The 21,922-nt window shown below is 36.7% G+C and overlaps 2 protein-coding genes across 2 annotated transcripts in view; one reads left to right on the top strand and one right to left on the bottom strand.

The window, feature by feature from the left end:
• The first annotated feature begins 423 nt into the window (after positions 1 to 423).
• On the top strand, positions 424 to 7,212 carry LOC128996750 (proteasome subunit beta type-2-like). Its single transcript, XM_054422203.1, has 4 exons — positions 424 to 735; positions 3,810 to 4,003; positions 4,945 to 5,110; positions 6,978 to 7,212. The coding sequence occupies exons 1-4, from the start codon at positions 645 to 647 to the stop codon at positions 7,151 to 7,153; spliced, it is 627 nt and encodes a 208-aa protein (XP_054278178.1). The 5' UTR covers positions 424 to 644; the 3' UTR covers positions 7,154 to 7,212.
• An 854-nt stretch (positions 7,213 to 8,066) lies between these two features.
• The window catches only part of LOC128997116 (uncharacterized), a 47,450-nt gene continuing 33,594 nt past the window's right edge, over positions 8,067 to 21,922 (bottom strand). The window contains exons 2-9 of the mRNA XM_054422697.1: positions 17,569 to 17,725; positions 16,450 to 16,564; positions 15,545 to 15,667; positions 14,721 to 14,945; positions 14,057 to 14,201; positions 13,413 to 13,525; positions 11,651 to 11,921; positions 8,067 to 9,572 (exon numbers count right to left, since the gene is read on the bottom strand). Coding sequence (XP_054278672.1) covers positions 9,465 to 9,572; positions 11,651 to 11,921; positions 13,413 to 13,525; positions 14,057 to 14,201; positions 14,721 to 14,945; positions 15,545 to 15,667; positions 16,450 to 16,564; positions 17,569 to 17,725 — 1,257 coding nt within the window. The 3' untranslated portion in view covers positions 8,067 to 9,464. The remainder of the gene's footprint in view (positions 9,573 to 11,650; positions 11,922 to 13,412; positions 13,526 to 14,056; positions 14,202 to 14,720; positions 14,946 to 15,544; positions 15,668 to 16,449; positions 16,565 to 17,568; positions 17,726 to 21,922) is intronic.

Here is a 21,922-nt window from a genome sequence, read left to right on the forward strand (position 1 = left end):
TGCATTGAATGTACAGAAATAGATTTTCAATTTATATTGCTTTGATTCTATTATGTTTTATTTCCATGTATAGGACGTCTTGCGCTAAAACAATACTACGGTACTTGCAACGTTGCCAAATCTACCAGGCCGCGGCCTGCCTGGAGTTAAAGATGGCCGTGGTTTTAATGGTACAAAAATGTTTTTTATATAGGTAGTATTACTTTATAAATAATATGGGATATTGAAGAATACTATCACCAGTTACCATAATTTAGGTGGCTATTCATGATATCCATTGGCATTGCTGCAAAAATAATAGGTTATCTAGATTTGACGAAGAGGGATAATTGGAGGGATTATTAGAACACGGACTAGGGATAACTAGGGATTTTTTGACGTTGGCCCAGGGATATTTTTTTCTTGCGGATGGAAACACTGGTTGTGTTGTCTTCTTGTCTCGATTCATAAGACCAAGACCAAACCTAACATTTCTTACTTAAATTTCTTAATTTAAATACAGTTTTGGTGAATTTTCATTTAAATTTGTATATACGTAACTTCTTTATTGTGTAAAACTAACCTTCTAGAGTTTAAACTTGACTTATTCAAGGAAGAAGTTGGAGCGGTGATATTCAAATTTAGAGAAACCAAGAAGAGCAGGCATGGAGTGTATTATAGGAATAGCTTTTAAGGACTATGTCTTATTAGCTGCAGACATGTCAACAGTTCATAGCATTGTTGTTATGAAAGAAGGTTTGTTGTGTTGCCTCAAGTTATAAATAACTTAAGTTAGTAGGCTAGTGATTGTTGACTGACTGTGACTGGAGTGTACCAGTTCAGTTTGTTTTAACTTTCAACTCGTGTAAACAAGCATTTTACAAGTCAAACCCAAAGTCACAAGAGGTAGCAAGCCGAGTTCGGATAGCAGTTGACTTCATATCGCTATAGGCTAGCATACTAGGCCTAGTTAGCTACGAGCTAAGTAGTATAAGATGGACGTACTTTCGTATTAGGCCCTATAGCCTATGGAGGCCACTCTTATACAGCACACTGTGGTGGTTATGTTATTTTGGTTTATCATATATTAGGGTACAATTCCTTATCTGTTCCAGCACAAACAACCGAATGAGTAATATTGGGTTATCGAATAATCTATATAGGGATCAATCAATAACTCATTCAGTTGTTTTTGCCAACAGATATGGAAGTGTAGGTACGGTACCCTTATATTATTATTATATTATGTTTGTAGGACTTTCCTCGTTTTGTAATGAATCTAATGATGCTAGATGAGTCATACTTTCGCCAGCCGAATCTTAAAGCAGGCCAAGGTCAGGTCGTTAACCGGAGCTCGCGCATCACCTGTCACCGCCTGTTCTGTATCTGGGTCATCCTGAGTGATGACTCATCTGGCTTAGTTTGATTCATTAAAACGAGGAACGTTCTACAAACATACAGTAACCCAACCTAACATAACCGCCGCAGCGCGCTGTATACCTACTTGGCGGTATACATGTGACAGCTAGCGGCGGCGACACATTTAACTCAACCCTCGCTGTAATCACTGCCTTCTGCGAGGCAGAGTAAGTTTATTCAAAGGCCGCTAGGCCTAGGCGTAATCATATCAAATTTGGACAGTAACAGTAAGGCAATTAAAATATGTAAGCCTAACTGAGGAAACTTTCCTATTAAAGGGAACACTCATTATTACCGTATAAATGATTTTTTTCTCGATATAAGTTTAGGCCCTATCGATAACTTAGTTTATTTTTTTAAATACCTATATCGATAAGTTACTAATAAACAAAAATTGATATATCGGCAATCGGTACGGTTCAAGTAGTGAACATGTTTTCTTTAATAAAAAATAGGTTTTTTATTTAATAAATAGCTATTTACCTTACAAGTGTTTAAACATTTTTACATCACACAGGTGAATGTTGTGCTACGAGCGGAGCGAGTTGCATAATTCACCTAAGTGATGTAAACACGCTCTTGCCTAATGTGTAACCTACAAGATTTTACCTGACCTGACAGTCCCTACAGAGGGTTGCGTACTATATTTTTCATTATCCTTTTCACTCATCTTCTAACAGTAAAGTTCTTGTACTATCAAAAGCTAGGTTAGGAATATTATTTAAAGCATAACAATAAAATTCAAGCGCAGAGCTGATTTCTAGCGTTGAACGTCGTTGGCTCGATAGAGGTATATTTTTTTTTTAAGTTGAGCACTCAATGTTATTTAACTTAATTGGGTTTCATTACTTCACCAATGAGTTTTTGAAACTTTACTACCACGCTTGGGATAGGGGTTTAACACTTGGCGGGATAGGTAAAAATTCTTTAATTTAATAAAAAGACCTAGGTATTTAATTGTTTTTAAAATATTAAGAATCAACACTTTATATTGTAGCCTAAAAGGTATGGGCCTGTTGCAGACTATAGCAAAAACGTATCTAAATTACAAATTGAGCTCTCATCTTACTTAAGCAAAAATTAAATATAAGTTACCTATTGATTATGAAATTTCAGATTAACTTATATTGAACTGTTCTAAACTAACCTAACCTAACCAAACTTGCTGAAACATATCATAATTCTGTTTAGTAACAGAATGGGCGTGTAGGGAAAGAAATGTTACCTAGCAAGTTTGGTTCTAGGTAAGGTTAGTTTGGAACAGTTTTATTTCATAATTAATTTTTCACCGAAATTATTGAATCGTTTGTTGATACTGAACAATATTTACCATAGTTTTCAGCTAATAGCATATGTTTCAATTTGTCAAAATCGATACATCGGTTCAAAAAATGAAATATCGATAACATAGGCCTATTGAAATAAATCATCGATAATCATGAATGTTCCCCCTGTAAGTACCAACTTGCTTTCCGATTAGGGGCCTATTTTATTTTTTGTCTCTGGTACAAAAAATCTTTCTAAAGCCGCGTTTACACCAAAGTTGACCACCAGGTTTTCCACTAGTTGCGGAAACTTGTTGCTTTTTCTACAAAATGCAGCGACTTTTTCTATTGTCAACTAGTGGAGAGACAAGTTTTCCACTAAATTTTGGTTTCCCGTGGAGATTCGGTAAAGATCAAAGAAAGTTTACTACAAACAGTGGAAGACTAGCGCTTTGCACAAGCAACTTGTGGAAAACTAGTGGAGAACTATTCCCCCCCCCCTCCACGCACCCAGGATGTGACGTCAGGCTGAAGCTACTCTTCTTTCTTGACTTTATGTCCGATCATATAAATTAAATATTCAAAATCAATACTTGTCATTCTCAGGAAGTTTTTTACGCTCCGTTGCACCTCAGCTCACCCTCAACGGATCGACGTCATCTTCTCGGAGATCAGCCAGCATGTCACTGCCACTGTAACTATTCCTAGCCATCAACGAGGGTCTCACCCAATATCTTCGCGGACTTCTTGTATAGTGGCTGGCTATAATGTCACAAGCAGCCGCGGCATGGATTTCGTCTTCTTCGTCCAACAACATCCTTGACACTACAGTACCGGTACTGTGTAACTGTACTGATCATTTCCCGCCTATTCTTTGGCAACAAGCTTTCCACTAGTTTTGCTCTAAATTAGTGAGGAGCAACATTTAGTTATACACTTTTGGTTGTAAACTTTTGGTTATCAACTTTGGTGTAAACGCGGCTTAAAATAAGTGTGTTCCATATAATACGAAAGTACCATAAGATGCCTCACTAACCTAGTTTTTTAAAAACTTTTTCATTGTTTTAGTGTAGCCTAATGCTAACTTATGCCTGCCTGAGGTTGGTATCTCAGTTCCCGTAATGATTCTTATATTTTATTTTGTAGATGAAATCAAACTTCATAAGCTGTCAGAACATCTAGTGATGGCGGCTGTGGGTGAGTCTGGGGACAAAACCCAGTTTGCAGAGTACATTGCCAAGAACATCCAATTGTACAAAATGAGAAACGGGTACGGGCTCGATCCTGCTGCAGCAGCCCATTACACTAGGAAAGCTCTGGCAGAATACCTCCGCAGTAGGGTGAGTTAGCTAAGTTGTTTGGATGTACTGTGAGTGGTAGTGGTGTTTCTTATCTTGTGTGTAGGCCTATGCTTAGTTAACACGTTCAGTGCTAGGGGCGGGAATTGACGCTAGGGGCGGGAAATGTCGTCCTTCTTCAATGCCAACAACCTTGCTTCAATGTGAGCTCAGCCATTGGCGGGGAATGTTATAATCGTTGCCAGCCTGTAGCTTAGAATATAAGCTTTAGTCTGGTGTAGGTTGGTACTAAAATTTCTCGTAAAATCCCATCTGGCAATGCTTTTGTTCCGGTTCCGGCCATTTTCTCTTTTCGAGCCACTTTACAAAGACAACTGGCTACGGATCCAGGCAGTGCTGCTACTTTTGGGTGTTTCAGTGAACTACGTCCACTCTTGGGCTAACGCAGCACAATCACCGCTGCTCTTTTTTTTATTCGTCAATCTGAAATATTTGAATGCCAATTGCGTTCACTGATTCAGTTGCGCGGCGGGGCTTTGCCCGGGCCTCGCCGCCATTGGCGAGCGCCTGTTTGAAGGTATGCCGCACCTGAACACGTGTTAAACAATTACAGTGTACAGTAGGCTATATTTGATACATAACAAACATTCACTATTTATGGTAGACCTAGTCTTTAATTAGTTATCTTCAAGTCTTGCACCTTAATAGAAAACATTGTGTTTATGCTGTTAAAATAATAATCTATATCACTACCCAATTGGCTCAAGTGTTACAAAATTTGTTATTGGTAGTGCTTTGTAATTTGGACTAATAAAATAAAACTTGGTTCAGGTTTGTACCTTTACTTAACTATTTATTGGATTAGACTAAACCTAAATTAAATAGGCCTACATAGAAAGACAAATTTTGATGTCTTCCAAGCATGTAAAACATTCCAACTACTATCTAGCGGAACACAGCTCATTAGCATTGTTGGGTTTCAGACACCGTATGCTGTGAACATGCTCCTCGGAGGTTATGACAAAGAAGCAGGAGCTTCCCTGCATTTTGTCGACTACTTAGCTTCCCTTGTCAAGGTCAAGTACTACGCCTTTGGCTACGGAGGATATGTGTCTCTCAGTGTCATTGACAGATACTACAAAGATGGAGGTAAAAAACTGTGTAGAAAACTTTGAATTTAATAACCTACATTTTAGCCATTATATTCAATTCAATTTGTTTATTTACTGCAAAAACCATTGTACAATAAATACCATACATACAAAAATGCAAAGCTATTGGTAAAAGTACATGCTCACACAAGAATCAATAAGCGCTTGAAACATAATAATAATCTTTATTGTCATTCAGCAACATAAAATTACAATAGACTGAGTGGAAACTATAGGTAATAACTGTTATAGGTAGTAAATAAGTAGTTATAGGTAGGAAACTGATGGGAAGTAGAGAACGATAGGTACTGAACAGAGTATTACAAACTTGTAATTTCTTTTTACTGAATTTCAGCCGTCAGATTGCATCCAAACACTATATAAATTTGTGTAGATACCTGCATTCATTGTGATCTAGGACATTGCGGGTTCAATTAGGGCAACTAGTTTCCACTCACATCGGAGTCATCATCAGGCCATGCTATTGCCATGTCGCTTTATTTGAAGGTGGTCAATAGTAGTAATAAATAGAACATTTGTAGCCTACATTCCCACGGACATAAACACAGGCATAAGCTAACTATAAAAGGGAAATAACACTGTTGATAAACAACACAACGGTATTGGTTTGAAGTTCAGTATAGATATTGTTGTGTCCCATCTATCATCTGCATTATTTCCTTTTTATTGTTACTTCAATGTTGGTGTTTTTATGTTCGTGTACATGTTCTATTTATTATTAATGTTAACGTCTTACAAATGATGCAATGATCCATCTAGTACTGCCTGTTGATGACTTTTGATTTAATTTGAAACAAGTTGCCCTTCTGCAACATCCTAGATTGCATAAACGCATGCATTTACACTTATTTATAGCCTACTACTTTGTAATTATTTACCAACTACAGCAAACGCACTGTTACAGGCTAACTGGAGACCCAAGTTGTTCTGATAGATTATATACCGGATTAAATAAAATTAACTTATGAAAAAGGCAATGTTATTTCAGGACCTTAAGTGTATCCGTTGAATATAATGACAGCTTTTTACAGATAATGCTTGAACAGTGTATTCTGATTTTAACAACAAATAACTACTGAAGCACTGTTAACTGGCAACACAACTGCGTAATTTACAGAAACGCATGATTCCTAACCTAGCTGGTTGGATTTTGTTTAATTGTTGCCAAATGCCTGTGTGCATAATTGCAATTTGGGTTAGTGAGGATTTAACTCCATTTAGAATTTATTTGACCTGACCTTTTCTTAGTTAGCCCGATTAAATTGTTTTAAGCCCCAGACTTGTTTCTACCCAATTGTCAACTTCAGTAATAGCTAACACTGTGTTGTGTCAGGATTACTCTGAACATAAATAAAGACTATATCATGTGATTCGATTTGTCAGAAAATTAAATGGAAACAAACCTTAAAGTCAATCAAGTGTAATTTAGATATAATCATAATGGTTCAACAAAAACATGTAGGCCTATTAAATTGACAACAATACATTCATAAATCTGGTTCCAAGAAGGAATTAGCTATCATTTTGTATGCCTACTCATGTTTTATTTTTCATACTACTATATAACTACTTCACATCATTTTGATTCTCTTGATTGACTAGTTATTTTAGCCACCATTCTTTGTCTCCTCCCATTGATATTTTACTGTTTTCATTTATTTAATCTTTGAAAGTAATAACTTTTAATAGGTAGACAGAAAAGTGAGGTCTGAAAATGAAGAAAATTTTAAATTTAAATTTGTCATAGAGCAGGCTGTTTTAAGAAGCACAAGTTTTGGTATGGTGAATATAAAATTTTAATCTTCCTTTCACTAATTCTATCATGGTGATAATGCTTTTTGTAGACTTAACTCCCGAAGAAGGATACGACCTTATGAAGAAATGTGTAATCGAGATCCAGAAGCGTTTGGTCATCAACTTACCTAACTTTAAGGTCCAGCTGATCAACAAAGATGGAATCATGGACTTGCCCAACATAACCGCCAAGACACTTGCTCTGGAAGCATCGAATGCTGCTTAAAGAGGTTTCTATTACTGTATTTATGTTTTGATAATTTCAATGAAATATTAATTAATAAATTCTTGTTCACAGTTATTTATCCCGTTTCCACACATTATAGGCTTAAGTAGTTTTTTACACTTAGTTTTTGTAAATGTCAGGCGAGTCAGGGACACAAAAAAGTAGGAAGTTTTTTTGAAACATCTTTACCACAATAATTAATTACGCTAAGCGTTGATCACTTTCCACTTTTTTATTCCACACCTTTACATCTAGTTGAGGGAAACATTTTAATTGTTTAACCCTTTAAAACTTGTAGTAGCATGTAACAAGTTTTGATCATTTTGGCATTTTGCGATGAGATAGTGGTTATGCTAGTTACGGCTCAAGTGTTAAATCTCTCCTGTGAGTGCTAGTGCTAGTGTCATATTCAGTCCCAGCAGGCTAAAGGTAGCATTGTAGCTTAGTTGAGTAAAACATTGCTCTGACACTTTGTGGTATTTTGCATGGTGTTAATGTCGATCCCCATATGCGTGCAATCCATATTAAGCTTGCTTTAAATTCATGGTGTTCAGCTGAGGTAGAAATGGAGTCCACACAGAACCTGTTTTGCTTCTTTTTACATTAGTATGGAAAATGAGAACACAGGTTTTTATTTTTACTTTTATTGTAGTGTGAGGGTTTGAGATTAGGTAATTGGTCTGCTGTTTCACCAGTTTTTGGTTTGTTAATAAAAAATATGTGATAGCATTACTCTGGCTATGATTGTTATTTGGTGGTGTCCGTCCTAGAGTTACAGAAAGCATCGTCAAATATTTTATAAAGAATTTTTTAAACATAAGTGCTTAAATGTGTAAATATTTAAGGTCAAGAATGTAAACAGAGAGTAGGTGGATGCAAAAATAACCAATCAATTTGAAGAATACAAATCAGGTAAAAACTTTATTTACAAATCGTAAAAATAAGTGAATTGTGGTTGAACACTGGATCACTATCCACAAAGTCGGTATGTTAAGTAAACTATCACTATGTTTCAACAATATCAATATCTTAAGAAAGTAAAAAGCTACTGGAACAAAGCGTATCTAGAAATAAATATAGTAATACTATCAAAACCTATATCACATAGTTTGTCTTATGTGTATAACAATCTTGAACAATCAATAATATCAAAATTACAAATATGAACACATAATGTTATATATTGTGAATATATACATACACTTATAAACTAGATGACAATTAAATGCATCAGTCAAAATATTTGTATTGTTCTGGGGCCAAGATTTAGGTTTTAGCACACCATTTCCCTCATATACAGCATACAACATAGGAGGAGGTTGTGTATTGTTATGTTTTAGATTATTTAAAAGCTTTATACTTTTCTCTTGGCACCTCTTGGACCTTTTCAACAGATTTATAACCAGGTACAACTGAGGGTATTGAACAGTACAAATATTGTAAATGGAGAGCATATTTCAAATTATACATTCTTATCGCTAAGCTAAGCAAACAAATAAATAATAACTCTTATGTACACAGGTTATACAGTGAAACAATTAACATAAATAAAAATAAACCCTGTTTAACAAATAGTAAAAAAAAATTAAAACATTAAGTATTTACAGGGTGGAGTTTTAAAACAGTACTCAAATGGTGTTTTGGGTGTATATGTTAAAAAAACGGCATATTTGAAATAAAACTGTAAAATACAGTTTTAATCTAATATATTTTTTATGGTCCACCTCCATATCATTCCATTTTGTTTACTCCTTTCACCATGAAAACATAATGTTGCTCAAAACATGAGAAATTCACAAGGGAGAGCATAATGTGAATTTCATTGTTAAAGAGAATAATTTATAAAAGTGATTTAATACAAGAAATTGTTGTTCTCAAAAACTGTCGTCAAAGTTCCAACGATCTATTAGAAGCTTTCTATAACATTTCCTGACAAATTCTTTCCATGTTCAGTTTCTGTACCGCATAAACCTTTTATTATACATAAAACCTTCTACAGTCGGTACAAGTGATGTGTTCTAGCAGGTTCTAGGCAATCCCCCACAGAAATATAATACTTGTTCGTGACAATTCATTATGAAAAAGTGTTTTGGTAGGCTATAATATGTTTAGTTTTAAATGGGTATTCATTATAAATAACAAGATTGAACAATGAATTATTTTGTGGTGGCTGCATGTTGACTAAATACAGTAAAGTAGGAAACCACGGTTCCTCAGTTTAGCTGTTTAAAACATGAAACCTGACGTCTCAGAACTTAAAAAATACAAGTTAGTATATTTAGCACCAGCTGTTCAGATAGTCCCCAGCAACTTAAAGTTCCGTAGAGGGAGTCTTCCGTCTTACATAACGGGAGAAATAATCTGGCCTCCAACATTTGCAGCTTCCGGGTACCAGAAACCAGTCATAGTAGAGACGTACCTAGAACAAAATTTAAATATACAGGTATCAGCTGACACATACTTTCTCCCATAAGCTATAAGGACCGTAAAATACTAGTTTAAATCAAAACGGGAATAGGAAACCACATTGTACAGTGACAACTACCAGCTAGACATTTCAGCAACGCAGTCCAGGCAGTGTGTTGCAGGAATCCATTCAGAACGGAAACATTGGTTGCCGTGAAGTTGGTAAATTCCTGCTCCCGACGAAGTCAAACTTGCTTTGTCAGGTCAGGTTGTCTTAGTAGCCAGAGCTCTTTGTTAATTTGCAGGTTATGGCAGCCTCTTCCAGGTGTGTGTATCACATGTGTCTGGGTATTGTTCTCTGTCCACCATCGGGTAATGCATCTTTGTCCATCTCTGGGTATTTTGTCTTTGTTTACGTTCGGGTATTGTGTCTTTATCCATTTCATCTCTTGTCAGGGCACCTTTCTTGTCCTTTTTCCTGCCTTGACCTATCTGGAATGGGCCTTTCACTTACCCAGTCCAGATAGGGACCCACTATCTCAATTCCCTCTCCGTGTTGGGACTTGGTGGTGGGGGAGGATTAGGTCTTTGATAAGTTAACCACCAAACCGTCACTGCTGCCACAGTACAAGCTAAACCCTTCAAAAAATCAATGTTTCAACAAACAATTTTTGAGAGGGTATGATTCTGTTGCCTGGATACAGAATAAATTTATCTATTTACATCCCTGATACTTCAACTATTGTGTATAAAAGGTTTTTTTTTTTAACTTTATTTAATTTACAATCTGTTCAAGTTGAACAATAAGCAAATGATATAAATAGTAATACAAAAATAACTTGAAGAACATGAGCTAGTGATTGACCAACGTCAACACTAGCAAACAAAGAGAATTTTGATAACACTTAGCCGAATCTGAATGGTAGGTCCAATATCGTATGTCGCTTCAGTCTGTAAATGGTGTTGTGATTGTCCAATAAATTAAGTGCAAGATGATTTGAATGATTTTCCAATTTTATAATGTATTTTTCACTATATTTTGTAATTTCTTCTTTTACTGTTCGAATTTGAAGATCATTGTGAAGTGTTCTGTTGGTAACAAACCACAAGGAGCATTGACAATTTTACGTAATAATTTTGATTGGTAACGTTGAATAATTTCAATGTTTGAGGTACTTGCTGATCCCCAAAGCTGAATACCATAAGTCCAAATTGGTTTTAAAACTGTTTTGTACAGTAAAAATTTATTTTTAGAGTTTTGATTTAGATCCAAGAAGCCAATTAAGTTTAGTTGTTTTTAAATTTAGATGTTGCCTTTTAGTCCAGATATGTGCCTTCCAATTAAGCTTTGCATCTAAGTGCATGCCCAAGTATTTTATTTCCGTTACTTGAGGGAGGTGAATATTGTTCATGGATACTGGAGGACATGTAGCCTGATTTAAGGTAAAAGTAATGTGTGCTGATTTATTTTCATTAATTTTGAACCTCCATGTTTTAAACCAATGAGAAATTTCATCCAAGTTTAGCTGTAAATTTGCTGTAGCTTGAGCTGGATTGTCGTGGACAGATAAAATCGCCGTGTCATCCGCAAATGAATTAAAATATTTAATAAAATGTCAAAACTGACTTATTGTAGTTTTGTAGTCCCATAGGATGTCACCCTTGATATGTTTTTATTTTAATTTTTCCATGCATAGCCTTAATGTTTTATTTTTATTTTATATACCTACTTCAAAATCAAAATCCTTGGCTCAGAGCCCATAAAAATATATCTAATCTACTGACAACTCAAACTTTTTTTACTGTCCCACCTTCACATCCTAGGACACTATGTTCTAGCCCAGAACTGTTTTACACATTACTTCAGTACTAAAAGTCCTAGAGGGTCGCAGCATTATCACACAGATAAAATCCATTGGTGGTTGGCGGACTTTGAACCCGGAACCTCGGGCTCCGAAACCCCGAGATCTACCACTAGACCAGCTCTCTCCCTACTGACAACTCAAACTTGAACATTCATTTACTAACTGCATACAACCTCAACATGTCAATTCAACGTCAAGTTCTATCTACAGCGAGGATCTACTTTACCTGGAAGCAGCCTAAGTCGTCAACCCCGTCACAGTGAGGTTTAGCAGCACCATTCTTGTCAGCTGGTACCCCGGCTCTGTCAGAGAAAGTGCGGTAGTGAGGATGACTGTGGGGGGCAGGGGGCTCTCCCCCCACTATGGGGGGACGGGGCACTGCGGGGCGAGAGTCCGGGGGCATGTAGGCGTCTGGGTAGTAGATCTCGGCTACTAGTAGACTTAACCACCTTGGTGATGAGAGGCAGCCTCCGTCTATGTAGTAGCACTTGCTTTGCCTGCAAAGGAATTCGTTGTAACGCACTGTACATCATTGAAGAATATAGACTTCCACAAGATGTATACTAGCTTCTAGGTTGGACCATAGACAAATAGAATAAATGAATTCTAGACCGTCAGCTGCACTGCGGTTAGAATAAATTCTGATAAATTGCCGTGTAGTTATGGCGCACACTGCTGCAGCATCGGCTGGTAGCATACGGCGAGGAGCCGACGACGGCAGCGAATCGAACACCGAACGGCACATCACAGAACTTTCCTTTGACAATCTAAATCTATTCTATTTGTCTATGGTTGGACCCAGACTTAAAGAGTAGTTTGTGTTTACTATCACTATTTTAACCCTCTGAGACGGAACAGATACATTTACGAAACTTTGGCAATTGAAAACTGCTCAACGACACAGTCCAACCCAGAAGACAATGAGTATAACAGAACTATTCAGGAGGTAAAGAACGTTTAGGATTAAAAGTTTATGAGAGAAAAATTTGTATTAGGCCTATATATATTTTAAGAGCAATTTAAATACTACTTTTCACATATCTGCGAAATAAATTGAGACATTAATGAAATTGAGCTTTGAAATTCCTTTGTAGAACTCTACTGCCTGCAAGTAGTATCCACCCGGTGACAATCAATTAGAGGTCTTTGTTTTAATCGAGGCTCTGTTCTGCTAACCAAATCTTCATTTTAGTGCACTATTCAAAAGGTCACTCAAAAAAAGTAATTTCTGGACTGTAGGGTAGGTGGGTGCGGGAAAATTTCACATTGAATGGTTGAAGGTCTGTGATTTGACATGTTAAATTAGGCATTACATGCAAAAACAACATTTTGGATGTCAACTTTTGTTTGGCCATTTTAAAAATGGATGCACAATTTCTGGACGTAACCTTAATTTATTAAGTTGTTTCCATTTTGCTTTTTTTGAGACCATTTTTTTGTTGAGTCATTTTGCAAAGAGATAAGAAACTCAAAAGATTTTAAGCTTAGTGTTCAAAATCCCGAAATTTATTTGGCTGTGGCATTCTTTTGACAATAGTCACTCAGTTATGTTTTAAAACTGCACACTGTAAGATATGAAAGGAAAATCTTTAGAAGAATAAGTAAAATACCCCTGCCACAGCAAACCTGCAAATTTCCATTTAATTAATTGAATTTTCAATAAAAGATTTCCTTATAATTTTTATATATCTACCCCCAATGAAATGAAATTCAATTTAAAGAGTGCTTAGGTTTTCTGCTACAGAGAAGGTGATGAATTGTGTTTTTAATTAAATGTTAATAGCTTACCATGAAGTAAACAATTTTCCCAGATTTAATAAAAAAATATATTGATAAACAAGCAAACTACATTAGTTCACTTATTCTCCATTAAGAGATCATTTAACTTTGAAATGAACATTTTTTTTGAATTACTCTCTTCTCATTTAACAACACTTATTTTAAAGTTAAAAGACGAACAAAAAAGTATATCAAAGAAACAAACTCACAGACACTTAGTGATCTCCACAGTCTGTGTGAAGTATCCCTCGTAAGGTATCTGGACCACGTAGCGCCAGACGCCTTGGTAGTTACGAGCAAACACTGGCGTTGCATACTCCACCTAGCGATAGATGTTAGTCAACATTTTGTCAATTATAGCATCCTTTACCATCTACGCTGACTCTACTTAATCCTTTACATTTTTCTTAACTCCAATGGCTGATATATTTGATGCAAGAATAACATAGACCATTTTCACTTACATACAATACTATAGGCTACAGCTATAACATCCTCAAAATAACATCCACAAAATAATGTAGGATGTTGTGGATAGTCTTGACGTATCACACAATCCCACGGGGGATCTTGCTGATATCCTTTATACCGTGGAGTGTTGCAGTGTATTTCTAGGACAACCTACTAATCCCAGGATTGAAGGGGCTATGTGGAACTCAAATAGGATAACTGAGGAGCATTCTGTGCTATGTAGACAGTGCTAAAGTATTATACCCTATTTTAGCAACCTACGTTAACCCATTACTTAACTCTAATGCCCATAACAACTTCACAACACATAACTACCACTTTTACTCTTTATTGTGAAAATTACTACTATTAGTAAATAATTTATTTTGTTGTAAATTAGCACCTTGGCAGGACAGGGTGTGGGTGGTCCGTCCACAGGGAGAGAGTTGCCGATGTCATCTCGTCTTTGTGGAACGTCGTCTTCTCTTCGCTGAGGTTCCCGTCCGTACAGCGGCTCACCCTGGATGGCTCGGTAAAGCATACATAGTCTGGAAACATTATACAATTTTAATTTTTCATAGGCGTTCAGAGGATTAGGCTCTTTGGAATTAGGTTTTTATCTTGAAATGAAGGATAGTTGATAGAGAAAAAATTACCTATAGTTTTAGAAGGAGAATCAGCTTACAAGAAAAAAGTTGCTAAAATAGTTTTAATAATTATTTTTGAATCGTATGATCGTTGAAGCCCAGGACTTATTAATTTTATGTAATTTTGAAGATGTCAAGTGTTTTATTCATTTTGCATGTTGTGTGTTCTATGTGAATGAATTCATACTGAACACTTAATAAACGTGATTTGTGAACAGATAAAGTGCACTATCTGAATTTAATTCCTTCTGACATAAATCATATTCACGTTAAACAAAATAGTTAAATATAAATACGAGTATACTCATATACTAAATATCAAACCAAAGAAATTCTCAGCCAATTTTTCATTACATACAAAGAAGACACTCTCCTTATAAAATTTGAGTTTGAATGTTTTACTTAGTAGATTACACTTACACCCCGCCCCCTCGTTCGCAGAATTTCCTCGCAATTCTTCTCGTTGTGTTGATCATTTCTTCATGGTAGTTTCCAGTCAGAACACTCCTCAAGACATCCAATGTTTGTTGCAAGTGATCTTGCCTTTGCTGTCTTTTGTCTTGTGTGTCATCTTGTTTGTTATCCTCTTTGTTCTTCTGTTCATCCTGCTTATCCTCTCTCTTCGTCCTCTGTTTTCCTGAAGAACTGAAAGGAAAATATTTGTTGAAATCTACTTACAGTAAATAGAAATATTTTTGTATAATCATTTTTGAAGGTTTTTTTTAAATGCAATAAAACATTTATTTGTCACTCGGCAAAAATACTATATTTGCAATAGCCATTGTCAGATCATCATGCTAAAACAGGCACTAGAATATTGCAGGTTAACATGAAATCAAATAATAGTGATGGATGTATTCCTTTCAGAAACAATGTTTTTTTACATTTGGCTTCTTCAGCTTCAGAATTAATTTGAGTCTTAAAAAACATGAATTACAATATTCTGGCATTATTTGTCTTTGAAATAAAAAAAATCTTCCTATCTCAAAGATTTTATAGCCGAGATGTGTAAAGAAGTTTACAGATAGACTCCACTTGCACTAGATCCTGGTTAAACTGAATCTGTTAATGTGTCGAGTTTCTGTGTATTCTGTGGATGGGTACAATGTTGTACACTTTATTGAGATTAAAAACTGCTGTCTTTAACAGAAGACTAGATGTTCTTTCACAGTGTAAACTAATTACTCAATGCGAGGATTACTGGTCATAAGTAGGTGTATGCACAAAGTATAACAGTTACTTACTAACTGTAGAGGTCGTTGTCATAATGTTGCTGGTACTTGGTAACCTTTGGAAGACTTTCATCAGCCTGAAGGATGGGCAGAGACTTACTGAAGAACTCTAACGTTTTATTCTTCAGCAGGTCACTGGAATTGTACATAATACAGAAAACATATCTCTAATGAACACCTTATTTGACAAATAAAAGTTTTAATCTGATAGCAAATAATATGATTTGGAACTAGACAGTTGATGGGACTTACGACGTGGAGTGTGCTTTCTCTGACCACTTCCCTATTGTTTCTCATAATCATCATCAATTGAGATGGTGACGCCATCTGTTTGTATTTTAACCCAAATACGAGTGAAGGATGATCTTTATGGAGTGAGATGATCTGTGTAGCTTTGTTACTGAGTAAGATCAGCTGTTTCATTAGTCAGGATCATTCGTTAGAAGTCCAATGATCAGGGACAGCTTCGCCCAGTTTCAAACCATCAAAAAGCTACTAACTTTCTCAGGATCAAACCGGAGATCTTCTATATAATACTTTGCTCCTGATGATGCCACATAAGTGGCAAAAAGTACAAGCTTTAGAACACACAAAGAACCTATGGTAAAGATGAGGTAAACTACATCATTATTTGTTCATGAAACCAGGAATATTGTGGAAATCAACTGACTCTTTGTCCAGGATAACCAATAGAAACCCCTATGAACAATAATCGATGTGCAGTTGCAAATATTATTTGTTTCTCAAGATCAAATCCAAAAACCCATCAAAACATCAGGTTTTTAGATTAGGATCTTTGTTCTGTGGTATTGTAAACATTACAATGCTCAGCTATCATACATGATCAAACATTGCCTTATATTTACTGTTGTGCAAGATAATAATGCAATTCGACTAAATACCTGTGCAACACTCACAATGGGTATGGAGAACCAAGGATATTCTGTTTCATTGGGTTCCTCGGGATGAAACCTTTGTTTAGATCGCCACAGAGGTTTCTTAATGATTTCTTTGCACTTAAATCCATCAAACCTGTAAAAAATAAAGTTGTACCTTAACTCTACAGTAATATTTAGACTTTTAATTACTGCCGTTAAGGCAATAATGTACTAAAGTTTTGCCAAAGAAGCCACCTTACGTATCAAAAACACTTTTTAAACCATCAGCAACATCCATTTCCATATTTTGTTTAGATTCTGCTTGTATGGCTTGGCAATAAAAGAAAATCTTGTCAGGGAAAAAAATAACAGAAGCAATCAATCAGATTAAAAATGTAAATTCTTTTTTGATACATTTGGATTAAGCTGCAAGAGATAAAAGATCTAAATATTCTATTGTATATGGCCAATATGTTCTGAATACCATAAAAAAATTAACATTTTCCTAACACCTCGATAACTTAAACTATCAATACCATGGTAAAAACCAGTATCATGCTACTCCATCATCGACTTGAGTTATTGCAAAAAACCTACCATTTGTAGGAGGTAAAATACTAAAAACTTCCCAATAGAAATAAAAAAACAAAAAGTTGATAGATTGATGAATTGATTAATGAAGTCTTATGAACATGACACCCTGGTGTGTTGGTATTGTATAAACATATCATGATAGTAGCCTATACACTAGGGTGTAAAGTGAAATCTTTTCGACCTGAGCTCAAGCTCCACAAAAACGAGCAAGGGTTGTAAAAGACACTTTTTGATTTTGATTGTTTCGATTTTGGAGTGATCGTCATCACTGTGTCTGTCTTTCATTTTGTCACATGCGGCACTAAGGAGCGTCAAAAGAATCCTGATATTCGACAGTATCAAAAGAATATCTCTTCATCATTCCTGTGTTCCTGGTACATGAAACTGTCCTGTCGACAAACGTGAAAAAAACACGGGCTGGGCTCCAGGGCTCCCCATCGTCTTGGATTCTTCCAATAGCGCTCATATGACATGAGCCCAATTCATGATTTAAGAAAAAGCTTATACTTGTTTTAAACAAAGGATACAAACTGTACTATACGAGACTTATTTGTTGGTACATACCAGCGCAGGGTTTGCTGGACCTCAGGTATGGTGGTGGTCGCACCTGTGGAGGTACGATGTTGGGAGACTCTACGAAGGCGTAGTAACCTTCAGGCGTGTCTTCAGGTTCTGTGTGTAATGCATGACTGAAGGCATAGCAGAGTAGAAGTACAAACAGCTGTGGACAGAGAAAAGTATATCAGATAATGTGGAATAGAACATTAACTGTACAAAACGATGCATATGAATAATGCGTACAATTGGGAATCAAAAGATTTATATTTCTAGGTCGCCGACACAGCAAGATATGTATTGTAAGAAGACGGTGAATGAAGGATGTGTGTTCAATAGGAAAGATGATTAGGATCAGCTGTTTCATCAGGCAGGACCATAAATAAGCCCAATGGCCAAGCTGGGTTTAGTTTTGGATGATCAAAAAGCTCGATCGTCCTTAAATCTAGTCCTGACTAGACACACTGAACCACTTGAGTTTTGCTGTTGTATAGCTCGTTTCTGAGTCAATGTTATCATGTTTTTTATCGTTACAGCTAAATTGTATGCCCACTGTTATAAGATATAAGATATGCCCAATTAATTAAGAGTGCATGCAACCTAGGTGCCTATTTTAACCCAATACGAGTGAAGGATGATTGCAGAATGAAGTGTGATGATCCGTGTAGCATTGTTACTGTAAGATCAGTTGTTTCTCTTGCCAGGATCATTTTTATTCAAAGCCCTTTGATTAGGAATAGCTGGGTCCAGTTTCAAACCTTCAAAAGCTACTGACCTTTCTCCAGAATCGAACCGGCAACTTTAGATTGTAAGGCGAGCACTATAACCACTCAGCTACCCAGCCAGTCCCAGTCAACTAAAAGACAATGGGTGAAAACAGATTTTGGCCAAAGAGAAAAATCGGGTAATGATTAATCGAGATACTGGTCAAGTCCACGCTTCCAGAAAAACAAAAAAACACTGTCTTTGAAAAAAATTCTCTGCCAACGACTTTCCAAAATAAAAAACGGCCCTCGAAACAATAGCCCATTTCCCAATAACTTTCTCCTGGGTGACAACAATAGGATAGGCCTAGCGATCACAGACTCGCTGTTTCGGAAAAGACGTGTCGCGCCTACTGCCCTGGAGCGCTAATCTTGCGGAAAACCGCACAATGTCCTCTCGACCACAGATTGGCCTCCAACACCCGAACTGGTGACGTCCGCTGTCCGAGAGACTAAACTGTCTTAGAATATATAAGAATGCACAAGAACTCCTAATAGCAAACTAGCTAACGGGAAGAAGAGGAAAAGAATAATTTGGTTCATTAGACTTGCTGTATGAACATGTAACCATTCAATAATTTATTAAGAGCCATTAGTGCCCTAGAGTCTCACCCGGTTAGCCTAAAGGTACTGTTAATACTGTTCTATGAAATTGCGACCATACAAAGTAGGTATTTTAAGGTGATGAGTGTAGGATGAGTGGCGCGATCTTGTAGTCTTGTTATAGTGACTAAGGCCGACATTCACGTGATTTGTGAAGAAGTTAGGACTAAATTCCCTGGCTACAAGTCCTATAAGGTAGGAGTCAACCCGGAAGACGTAGACAACATTATAAAGCCGGAACTGTGGCCTGAAGGTGTACTTGTGTGTGAGTACACATCACCTAGACCTAAACCTAGACCGTTCCACAATGATAGGAAGAGTTTTTTATGGAATGCGAGACCGCAACGCAAAAAGAACTAACACCTCCTAAAGTCCATATGGAACTAGGCCTAGGCCTATCTACCTCAACATCACTACATTGTAAGTCAAATGTCGTAGGCATACAGCGTAAAGGATCCTGTGTACTTAAATGTTTATTCTTAAATGTTCAAGGATTACAAGGCAAGCTAAATATGTTAGAAATAGAAAGTACTGAAAACGAGTATAGTATTATCTGCTTAAATGAACATTGGCTCGTTGAAGAAGAAGTGGAGTTCCTTAACCTAGACGGCTTCAGAAGTGCAGCGTTTTTTTGTCGGAAGAATTTCATTAGGGGTGGTACTGGTATCTTTGTATCCAGCCTGATAAGTTTTGAGAATTTAAAACTGGATTGGCTCTGTGTTGAAAAGAATTTTGAATGTTCTGGTGTATTTATCAAGGCTTTTAATTTGGCTATAGTATCGGTCTACCATTCACCTTCTGGAGACAGCAACATCTTTCTCACTAATTTGGAACTGTTATTAATATTCTTAGATCGTTTCAAGTGTAATATAATAATTGGTGGTGACTTCAATGCCAAATTTGATGTAAATAATAAACTACAAAGCGTGAAGCAGCTTGTCTACACTCTGGAACAATTTAACTGTCATTACATTAACAGAGCGCCAACTAGGTTCAACGCCTGTCTCGACAACATCTTTACCAACATCTCGGAAGAGTTATATTCTTCTAAAGTGGTCTACCCTGATATGTCTGACCATGATGGGCTGGAGCTTACAGTGGAGTTGGTCCAATCTTCTACTCGACCAGAAATACCTACAGTTGTCAATAGAGACGTCTCTTTGAAGCGTTTACAAGAATTTAAATCCAATTTACTACAAATTGACTGGCTGCCTCTGTTAAACTTTGGTAATTTACCTGCTGAGGACTTATTTAATGTTTTTTTCTACACTCTTCTGGATGTTTTTTACATAAGTTGCCCGGAGAAAATCGTAAGAAAGAAGAACAAAACTTCGAGTGGTGCAGGAAAATCTTGGTACACACAGGATTTGAAAAAAAATGAAAGAAAGGACTATGGCCTATCGTACAATACTTCAAGCTTCTCCTAGCGAGGTGGCACTTAAGGCATACAATTGCAGTCGGAAGATCTACAAATCGGCAGTCAACCAGGCAAAACTAGATGCAAACGACAGATCCATCGAGTCCGCTTCCAACAAAAGCCGAACAGCTTGGAACATCATCAAGAAGAGCACAACCAACAATGTTCCGGATGTCGAGGTGGGGATCTCCCCTGAGGAGTTTAACAACTTCTTCATCAGCTCAGTAGAGGAAGCCAGAAGTACCATCGATCAGCCTGATGTTTCTTCAGAGGAACTGCTTCGTAGGTCCGGTCGTTGTGAAGCTCACCTTGAATGGAAATATGTGTCCAGTGAGGAGGTTATAAGTGAAGTGCGGGCCATGAAAGCTTCAAAAAGTAAAGATGTGTTCGGCCTCTCGGGTTACATAATCCGGTATATTCTGAGTGCAATATTGCTTCCTTTGGTGTTGTGTATCAATGCGATTTTTAGGGAGGGAGTTTTCCCAGAAGTGCTGAAAATAGCACGAGTTGTTCCTATTCACAAAAAGGGTTGCAAAAGTAATGTCAAGAATTATCGACCAGTGTCATTAGTGCCTATTTTAGGTAAATTAATTGAACGAATTGTAAAGCACCAGGTATGTACACACTTTGATAGATTTAAGCTTTTTTCTGCATGTCAGTTTGGTTTTCTGAGTGGAAGGTCAACTACGGATGCCATTGATTGCTTTGTTTCTGGGATTTTGGAAGCTTTTGAGGGAAGGAGTCTTGCTCAGGTGACTGCGTGTGATTTGAGCAAGGCTTTTGATTGTGTCGATCATGGTCTCTTGCTGTGTAAATTGGAGCACTATGGCATCCGTGGTTGTCCTCTCCAATTTTTTAAGTCTTATTTAAGTGGTCGTTCACAGTTTGTTGATGCAAAGGGTGTGCATTCCAGGTGCGTTGAAGTGAAAACTGGGGTTCCCCAAGGCTCGGTACTTGGTCCCCTACTCTTTTTGATTTCTGTCAATGATTTGCCACTTAGTATTGAGGGTTCTCAAACCACAATGTTTGCAGATGATACAACGTTCCTAACTGTTCACCCTGATCTCAATAGGTTAAAGTTATCTGTAGAACATACAATGAAACAAGCTGGGGATTGGTTTAGTGCCAATAAACTCCTTCTTAATGTAGACAAGACACAACACCTAGTTTGCCATACTAAAAACAAAGATTTGGGCTCAGGTGTAATTTGTAAAGAGGTTAGGCCCATAAAAGTCCTGGGTGTGTTGATTGACAGCAGCCTTTCTTGGTCAGCTCACATTGATTTAGTATGTTCAAAACTGTCAAGAGTTATTTATTTAGTGAATAGGTTAAAAACTGTTGTTTCTGAGAAATATATCCGAGTAGCCTATTTTGCATTTTTTCAGTCAGTGTTAAGCTATGGTCTGATTCTCTGGGGTAACGGTAGTAATATAAGTGATGTTTTGTTACTTCAGAAAAAGGCACTTAGAATAGTAACCAAATCAGCTCTCAAAGCCCATTGTAGACCTTTGTTTATAAAAACTAGGATATTGACTGTCATTAACCTGTACATATATGTGTGTTTACTTGATGTTAAATT

The sequence above is a fragment of the Macrosteles quadrilineatus genome, unplaced genomic scaffold (assembly GCF_028750875.1).
Source record: "Macrosteles quadrilineatus isolate MER2022 unplaced genomic scaffold, UCM_ALF_1.0 Scaffold_6__1_contigs__length_79288215, whole genome shotgun sequence".
NCBI lineage: Eukaryota > Metazoa > Arthropoda > Insecta > Hemiptera > Cicadellidae > Macrosteles > Macrosteles quadrilineatus.

Coding starts and splice junctions, on each gene's coding strand:
- LOC128996750 (XM_054422203.1), top strand. CDS start 645: ATGGAGTGTATTATAGGAATAGCTTTTAAGGACTATGTCTTATTAGCT. Junction 736..3,809: donor CATTGTTGTTATGAAAGAAG/GTTTGTTGTGTT, acceptor TTTATTTTGTAG/ATGAAATCAAACTTCATAAG. Junction 5,111..6,977: donor CAGATACTACAAAGATGGAG/GTAAAAAACTGT, acceptor TGCTTTTTGTAG/ACTTAACTCCCGAAGAAGGA.